This window comes from Dromiciops gliroides, chromosome 4 (genome assembly GCF_019393635.1).
Source record: "Dromiciops gliroides isolate mDroGli1 chromosome 4, mDroGli1.pri, whole genome shotgun sequence".
Lineage (NCBI taxonomy): Eukaryota > Metazoa > Chordata > Mammalia > Microbiotheria > Microbiotheriidae > Dromiciops > Dromiciops gliroides.
This window is the reverse complement of record NC_057864.1, coordinates 181242238-181250912: the sequence shown is the minus strand read 5'-3', so window position 1 is coordinate 181250912 and position 8675 is coordinate 181242238. Positions and strand designations below refer to the sequence as shown.

At 50.5% G+C, this 8675-nt stretch overlaps 1 protein-coding gene across 1 annotated transcript; it reads right to left on the bottom strand.

Annotated features, from left to right (window-relative positions):
- Nucleotides 1-334: 334 nt before the first annotated feature.
- KRT17 (keratin 17) lies at nucleotides 335-8675 on the bottom strand. Its single transcript, XM_044002782.1, has 8 exons — nucleotides 8164-8675; nucleotides 6148-6230; nucleotides 5276-5432; nucleotides 3966-4127; nucleotides 3567-3692; nucleotides 2973-3193; nucleotides 2344-2369; nucleotides 335-601 (listed from the first exon to the last, which is right to left on the bottom strand). Exons 1-8 carry the CDS (start codon nucleotides 8605-8607, stop codon nucleotides 507-509), a joined length of 1314 nt encoding a protein of 437 aa, XP_043858717.1. The 5' UTR covers nucleotides 8608-8675; the 3' UTR covers nucleotides 335-506.

The following is an 8675-nucleotide window of genomic DNA, read 5'->3' as shown; positions in this document are numbered from 1 at the left end:
AGCAGTCATCTAGTCCAAACTCTTCATTTTACAGATAAGGAAACTGAGGCCCAGGGAGCAGACTATAGTGCTGTTTCAGGACTTGTCCTATAGGAGAGGCCTAATGAGACTGATACAATTTATGTTTGTGGAGAATTGAAGCCTTGGGGTCCCACTGGCCCCTAAGGGCATGATGCAAGTACATTAGGCAGAATGCTATTAGGCCCCCACTATTCCTTCCGACACAGTTCCAGACAAACAGGGAAGGTTCTCCCTCTCTCCCTGACCCATTCCTGGAGGTCCCACAGAGATTCCACCTCCTAGGGCAAGCGAGACAGGACTCCATTTAGCATCTCTGTGTCAACAAGCTTTATTAGTTGGGAAGAGTGGGAAGCGGGAGTACAGGGGGAATGGGTTGGGGTCAGGGGAAGGGGCTGGAGCAGGGAGAGACAAAAAAGCAGGACCCCAAGGGAGGTCACTAAAAAGCCGTTTTCCTCTGGCTTCTCCCTTGGGCCACGGGGTCTCCCTTAGCGGGTTGATTGGTGGACCTGCTCCCGGGAAGAGATGACCTTGCCATCCTGCACCTCTTCCACAATGGTGCGCACCTGGCGAGTGGTCACAGCTGCAGGAGAAGCCAAGAGATGATGACATTCAGTGACTCAGTCAAAACCAGGTCAGAACCTACCTTCTTAGCTGTGGTAGAGAGCAGGTGGCCAAAGCATGCCCATTCCCACGTGGGCTGGGAGACCTTGGACGGCTCTCGTAGGCTGTTCTAACGTATATACATAGTTGTGTGTGTATGTCTGTGTGTGTGTGTGTCTGTGTGTGTGTGTGTGGGTGTGGGTGTGGGGGGTGGGTGTGTGGGTGTGGGTGTGTCTGTGTGTGTGGGTGTGGGTGTGTGGGTGGGTGTGTGGGTGTGTGGGTGTCTGTGTGTGGGTGTGTGGGTGTGTGGGTGTGGGTGTGTGGGTGTGTGTGGGGGGGTGGGGGTGTGTGGGGGGGGGGTGTGTCTGTGTGGGGGGGGGTGGGGGGGGTGTGTGGTCCCTCGCACTAAAATGGGAGCTTTTCTTTGCCTGTGTCTGTATCCCAAGCTTAGGTCCTGGCACACAGTCAGCACTTAATAGATGTTTGTTGACTGTTACTGTCTGACCCTTCCCACCCAGTTTCCCAGCCTGTAAAATTAACACCTCAGCTTGACATTCAAGATTCTTCTACCAGCTGCTACCGGGCTCATCAGTCCTTCCCTCCTCCCTGCTCCTCTTAACAAGACTAAGTTGGCTCCTCCATCTCCAACCCAGATCACTTCCCTTGTTGCCTGTATACCCTTCTTGTGGTCATTTCCCCATAGGGAATGACTGATTAAGCCTTCCACACCCTCACCTTTATTCTGCATGCCCTGAGCTGATTCAACAGACAGTAATACCACTTAAGATACTGTCACATTAGGTTAAGGGATAGAGATAGATGGGAGCTAGACCTGTTTGCTTTTTTCATTCTTCCTTTCCTTCCTTTCTTTCCTTCCTTCCTTCCTTCCTTCCTTCCTTCCTTCCTTCCTTCCTTCCTTCCTTCCTTCCTTCCTTCCTTCCTTCCTTCCTTCCTTCCTTCCTTCCTTCCTTCCTTCCTTTTCTTTTTTTGGAGGCAAAGTTAAGTGACTTGCCCAAGGCCACACAGCTAGTCTGAGGCTGGATTTGAACTCAGGTCCTCCTGACTCCAGGGCCAGTGCTCTATCCCCTGAGTCACCTAACTGCTCCTGGACCTGTTTTCATTACTATAGGGAACTCCCAAAAGTGGAAGCTCTACCAACACATATCACTGTCTTAAAGACTTGGCTAGATCATTGAGAAATTAAGTAACTTGCCCAAGATAGACAGCCAGTAAATGTCAGAGGAGAGACTTGAACTCAGGTCTGCCTGACTTCCACATTGCCTCTCATTGCTGAATTGATGCTCTTAAATTATCCTCTTGTGTGTTCCCCCTGTCTTTCCAACTAAAACTCAAGCTTCTCCAAGACAGGGGCTGCCACATTGCCCATACCCACCCACCAAATAGTCTGGGAGCCCCTTAAGAATGAGGATTTTGTCTGACATATTGGACTGACAAGTCCCAAAGGACCAGCCTCAGATCTCCCTGTTGTCCTTCCTTTAATCCCTGCACAGCATGTGTCACAGGCCTCTGACGGCTGCCTCAGTGGCAGTAAGTGATGAATGACTAATCACCCCCTGCTTTCTCACCCCGCCACCGTGGTCTTGTCATGGTTCCTAATGCTGCCTGGATATAACTGTACAGATACCCCACTGAACCTCTAGAGATGGGCCCTGTTGCCCAAAGGGCTTCCCTCCCCTCCTCTCCAACTGCTACTGTACTTACATTCTTTGGGTTTGTACTGAGACAGGCTGTGGGAGAAGAGAAAGAATATATTAGACATAGCTACCTGGGATTTAGGCTTTTGAGATGCCTTAAAATCAGAGGAACCTGTCCCCCCCTCCACAATACATATGTCACCATTTCCACAGGGGTCACAGGCAGGGAGACAAAATGGACAGCCATCATGGAGACAAGCTGACAAGATAGGGCCCAGTGAGGTACATTTGACTTTTTTTTTTACACTGTTTTTGACAAATACACGTGGGGGGTTTGGGGGGGTTGTTTTGTTTTGTTTTTTTATAGGGCAATGAGGGTTAAGTGACTTGCCCAGGGTCACACAGCTAGTAAGTGTCAAGTGTCTGAGACCAGATTTGAACTCAGGTACTCCTGAATCCAGAGCCAGTGCTTTACCACTACACCATCTAACTGCCCCAAATACACATGTTTTTAACACCAGAAAATTCTACTCTCCCTGTCACAGAGGTATTTATTTTTCTTTATGTCAAGGCTCAGAGTCTCTGATGGATGGTGATGCCCAGGGCCCTGCCCTCATCCCTAGTCATGGCTCTCACCATCAGCCTTTCACCGCCCCCCCCCAATCCCTCAGGCCACCTCACTGCCTGGTCACTCACTGGGCATCCTCTCCCTCCAGCAGGCGGCGGTAGGTTGCAATCTCCTGCTCCAGGCGGGTCTTCACGTCCAGGAGGATCTTGTATTCTTGGTTCTGCTGTTCCATCTCACAGCGGAGCTGAGCCAGCTGCTCCTCGACGCTGCTGATGAGCCCCTGGATCTGGGACAGCTGGACGCAATAGCGGCTCTCTGTCTCAGCCAGGCTGCCCTCCAGGGAGGCTTTCTGTAGGAGGAGAGAGGAACAGGGAATCATCGACTTGTTCCCCATCCTTCCATGTAGCTCAGAACTCATAGGATCATAGACTTAGAGCTGGAAGGGATCTTAGTGGGCATCAAGTCCAGCCTACTCATTTTACAGATAAGGAAACTGAGTCCCAGAGAGGTCACACAGCTAGTATCTAAGATGGGATTGGAACCCAGGTCTATATCCTTTTTTTTTTCCCACTATATCACAGCTAGTAAGTGTCTGAGAGGGGATTTGAATTCAGATCTTCCTGGCTCCAAGCCAATCCCTCCATCCTCTGCACCATCTAGGTCTAGTCTACAAGCCGGGGGTGGGGGCACCTACCATGGGGCACCAAGTACAGGATACCTACCATGCTGAGCTGGGACTGCAGTTCAATCTCCAGAGCCTGGACGCTGCGGCGGAGCTCAGAGATCTCGCTCTTGCCACTCTGTAGGAGTTCAGTGTTGGTGGCTACTTCTCGGTTCAGCTCTTCAGTCTAGAGAGGAATAAGAGAAACAGATTTGGGGGGAGTCAGCATGAGCCCACTCACTGTAGTCTGAGTTCAAGGCCCCTGATCCACCTAGCCATACCCAACAAGGTTGGCAACCCTCCATAAAACAGGCCAGACTCAAATCCCACAAAGCCAGGCTACCAGCAGAGCATGTCAGGGCTCTGAGCTCCTCTCCCTCCCTAAAGAAAAACAATCAAGATCAATTCCCCTTCCTTAACCCATATAGGCCCCTGGAAAGAGCCCCAGTTTGGTACCCACCTTGCTAAAGAACCAGTCCTCTGCATCCTTGCGGTTCTTCTCTGCCATCTTCTCGTATTGGTCACGCATCTCAGCCAGGGTTCTGCTCAGGTCCACCCCAGGTGCTGCATCCATCTCCACATTGATCTCTCCACCCACCTGGCCTTTCAGGGCATTCATTTCCTGTGGACAATCATAGGGAACACATGGAAGGGACTCTTCAAAGACTATATGATCCAATCCCCTCATTTTACAAATTAGGAAACTGAGGCCTAAGTTATTTGGCCAATGTCACACAAGTACTAAGTAGATTAAAGATTTGAACCTAGATCCTTGGATTTCAATTCCAACATTATTCCAGGGATAATGATAATAATAATAATAACAGCATTTATATAGCTCTCTAAGGTTTGAAAAGCACTTTATATGTTATCTCAGTTGACCTTCACAATAACCCTGTGAGATTGATTCTATCATTATCCTCATTTAATAGCTAAGGAAATTAAGGTTAAGTGACTTTAAAAGCTACTAAGTTTCTGAAGAGCTGGAAATGAACTCAGGTCTTGCTGGATCCAAGCCCATCATTCTACCCACTATACATACCGCTTAGCTGCCTTACATTGGGAGTTCAAGGGTCACACTGGGTCCAACCCTCTCATTTTACAAATAAGAAACTGGAGTCCCAAAGAGGGTAAGTGACTTGCCCAGGGTCACACAGCTAGTAAAATCTGAAGTCTGCTTTGAACTCGGGTCCTCTAGCCTCCAAGGCCCTCACTTTCCATTATCCCACACTGCCTCATGCTAGGACTCTCGGCTTGGGGGTATCTCTGACCCATGGCTCCCTAAAGCGGGCCCCTACTGGCTGCTTGGCAGAGGATGTATGGTCTTTAAATCTCAGCTCAGCTCCCTCCACAGGAGGGGGCCTCCCAAGGTTGAGTTTCTTCCACTTTCCTTGGGAGATTCCTTCTCTTTCTTTCCCTTTAGTCCTTTGGACCTCAGCTTGTACTTCATTTTTTGTTCTTTCTCCTCAGTCTCCTCTAAGCTGTGTCCAGTCTCCCCCCATCAGACTGGGCACCTTCTGAGGACAGGGACTGTGTCTCCACCCCTCAGGGCAGAAACTCTCCAAGGACCAGATCTCCCTCCCTGGTCTTTACAGGATTTGGCCCTCACCAGACCTTGGATCCTTCAACTTGACTGACAGTGTGACTGACATTGAACCCTGACTGTGCCTTTCTCAGCTTTCCGCTCAGCCCCCTCTCTCTCATCCCTAAGCCTGCAGGATGTGTAATTCACATTCTTTCTGTTTGCCCTTGCCCCTTCTTTAGACTCACCTCCTCATGGTTCTTCCTGAGGTAGGCCAGCTCCTCCTTCAGGTTTTCAATCTGCATCTCCAGGTCAGCCCTGGACAGGGTCAACTCATCCAGCACCCTGCGCAGGCCATTGATATCAGCCTCCACGCTGGTGCGCAGGGCCAGCTCAGTCTCATACCTGCAACAGGAACCAGAGAGGTCAGGAAGAAAGGCACAGTATCTCTAGGAAGAGACCCTGCCTGGTCCTTTCCAGGAAACAAGGGCCCCAGCAGGAATGGTTAGTCCTGGAGGATGACTATAGGAACTGAAGCAGAAGTGATGTCACCAATGGACTCGAGGTAACTGAGGCAATTGGGGGGGGGGGGGTCAAAGCACTATTCCCTTACCCACCCTTCTGTCTTCTCTCTCCTCTTATGAGATAATAGGATTTAGAAGTGGAAGGACTATTAGAGATTATTGAGTCATTTTACAGATGGGAAAACTGAGACTCAGAGTAGTTAACAACTTGCCTAGGGCTACACAAATATGAAGTAACAAAGCAGATTTTCTGATTCCACATCCAATGGTCTTTTCCCTCTACAATGCCACCTTCTCCTCATTCCACCTTTCTTTTCTCTCTCTCCCTTTTCCCTCCCTTTTCCTCTGCCTGAGGCCTTCCAGGCAGTTCTGAAGACCCCATTAAGTCCTCTAGGGTGCCTCTCCCTGTCCCAAAGACCCTGCCAAAAACTCAGAAAAATGACCAATACCGGGCCACTAGAACAGTTCAGCTGCCCCAGCCCCTCCCAATGAATTTGCCTGATGGTGAGGGCCTAGGGAGGCCCCACTTCAACATGCACATATAGAAGTAAGAGATACAAATGACAGAGGGTTCCCCAACCCAGCCCACAACTCACTTGGTTCGGAAGTCATCAGCAGCCAGGCGGGCATTGTCAATCTGCAGAAGGATGTTGGCGTTGTCCACAGTGGCTGCGAGGATCTGAGGGAGGCAGACAGAGGGCCAAACTGAGTTGGGGGAAGGTGGCAGAGACAGACTGGATCCCAGATGACTAGACTATCCTCCCCTCACAGACCATCCCTCATGGGCCCTAGAGAAATAGACCACCCCCTCTGGCCTTAACTGCCATACCTGATGCCAGGTTTATGAGACAGGTTTTCCTGCCTGGGGGCACCGGATATGGGGGCCTCCTCCCTCCTTAAGTGCTCCTCCTCCATCCCACCAAGATAATTGCTCTGAAGCTGCTTCAGGGAGCAGACAGGAGCTGAGTAGGAGTCGAATGAGCTGAAACTTGTCCCCCTTCTCCCAATGCAGACCCCCACCCACCTATTCCCTGACCTATGTGGAGAGGAGGCTGCAGGCTAGGGGGGAAGGAAATCTGAGGGGCCTGAACCAGGGACAGCACACCCCCAAACTTGGTCTTGGGCATAGGATGGATTAGCAATGTCAGAGAAGAGCTTAGAGACCGGGTCCCTTAGAAATCATAGGAGCATAGATTTAGAACTGGAAAAGACCTTGAAGGTCATCCAATCCAAGCCCCTGGTTTTACAGAGGAGGAAACCGAGGCTTGGAAAAGATAAGTGACTTGCCCAAGGGCACACAGAGAGTAAACTGTTGAAGCTAGAATTTGAACTCAGGTCTTCAAACTCAAACACAAAGTGTGCTTTCCACAACCTCTTTCTGCCACACTGGCCCAACCCCCTCAGGGGTAGGGAAACTAAGGCCCAAAGAAACCACTGAGGAAGACATCAAATTCAAACTCAGAGGAGCTTGGTGAATAAGCATCCAGCTTCCCAGGGCTGCCTCAACCTGAACATCCTCCCTTGGGGTTTTCCCCTTTTCAGGAATGCTCAAAAAAAAAAAAAAAAAGCCCCAGCCTCTGGAGGAGAGAACCCCTGAGTTCTCCGTACTAGAGATGCCTGCAGAGCACTCAGTGAAACCTTCACCACCACCCTTGGAGTCCTCCTTGGCCTGGATATTTCCTTAGATGGAAGCATCCACCTCCTCCTAGCACAGCAGGTGCCTTGTGCTCTTGGCCCTCAACCGAGTTGCATTAGCCCAACTTTGCCAACTCTCTCCCCTAGTCCCAAGAGATTGGGAGGGTCAGAAGAGGACCAGGGTATGGGGCAAGCCTGGGTGTTGCCTTTACCCTTGACAAGGAGAGGAGGCCATTGGTCTCCCACTGCATCCAGCCTCAAGAAGACACCTGAGTTGAGGACACCTCTATGGCACAGGTGGTAAGCTTTCCCATCCCTCCCAAAAGACCAATCATGATGCTTCAAGAGGGTTATAGATTTAGACCTTGAAGGGAGCCCTTAGAGATTATCCATCCAACCCCATCATTTTCCAGATGATGAAACAAAGGCACAGCAACATTAAGACCAAGGTCACATAGATAGTTAAGTGGCCCACAGCAGGATCCAAACCCAGGAATTCTAGCTCCTTATCCAGTTCTCTTTCTACCGAACACTGCTTCTCTTTGCTCTCTCATCTAGGAAACCCTTGATATCTCCCTATGACCATTCTCTGAGTTCTGATAATATATAATAGAAAGAATATCAAACTCAGAGACCTGGGTATTTGCCATTAACTAAACTGTGTAACTTTGGACAGGTTACTGACCACCTCTGTGGGTCTCAGTTTCTCCCTTTAAAAAAAGAAGAGGATGGGGGCAGCTAGGTGATGCAGTGGATAAAGCACCGGCCCTGGATTCAGGAGGACCTGAGTTCAAATCCGGCCTCAGACATTTGACACTTACTAGCTGTGTGACCCTGGGCAAGTCACTTAACCCTCATTGCCCCACCAAAAAAAAAAAAAAAAAGGATGAGAATAGATGGTCCTTCTAGTTCCTAGGATTTTATGAGACATAGATGTGTGTGTGTGTCTGTGTATGTGTGTGTTCTGGGGGTGGTACCTTGTTCTTCAGGTCCTCAATGGTCTGATGGTAGCCACTATAGTCCTTGGCAGGCCCAGGTGCCTGCTTCTGGTACCAGTCCCGGATCTTCAGCTCCAGATCAGTGTTGGCCTCTTCCAGGGCACGCACCTTGTCCAGGTAGGAGGCCAGGCGGTCATTGAGGTTCTGCATGGTGGCCTTTTCCCCCCCAGCCAGGAGACTGTCCACAGTCCCGAAGCCACCCCCATAGCTGCCCCCAATCCCACTGCTATAGTTGTAATTGCCCGAGTAGCAGCTTCCTCCGTAGCCGCCTCCGTAGCCTCCTGAGACCAGCCTGGAGGAGGAGACAGAACCAAAGGTGCTGCCCGGGGCCCGGCAGGAAGCCCTGGAGGAGCTCCCTCCCAGGCCCGAGGAGCCCTTGATGGAGCTGGAGGTGGTGTACTGGCGGATGGTAGTAGTGGCCATGGTAAGGGGCAGAGAGCAAGCCCGCTGAGTTTTCAGTCACACGAGGAGGAGGAGCTGGACTGGACTGA

Excerpts from the sequence above, each read along its gene's own strand:
- KRT17 (XM_044002782.1), bottom strand. The coding sequence starts at position 8,607 with ATGGCCACTACTACCATCCGCCAGTACACCACCTCCAGCTCCATCAAG. Across the intron at positions 2,370-2,972 it reads CTGGAGGGAGAGGATGCCCA|CCTGTCTCAGTACAAACCCA; the intron begins GTGAGTGACCAG and ends CTTCTCCCACAG. Across the intron at positions 602-2,343 it reads TCAGTACAAACCCAAAGAAT|CTGTGACCACTCGCCAGGTG; the intron begins GTAAGTACAGTA and ends CTTCTCCTGCAG.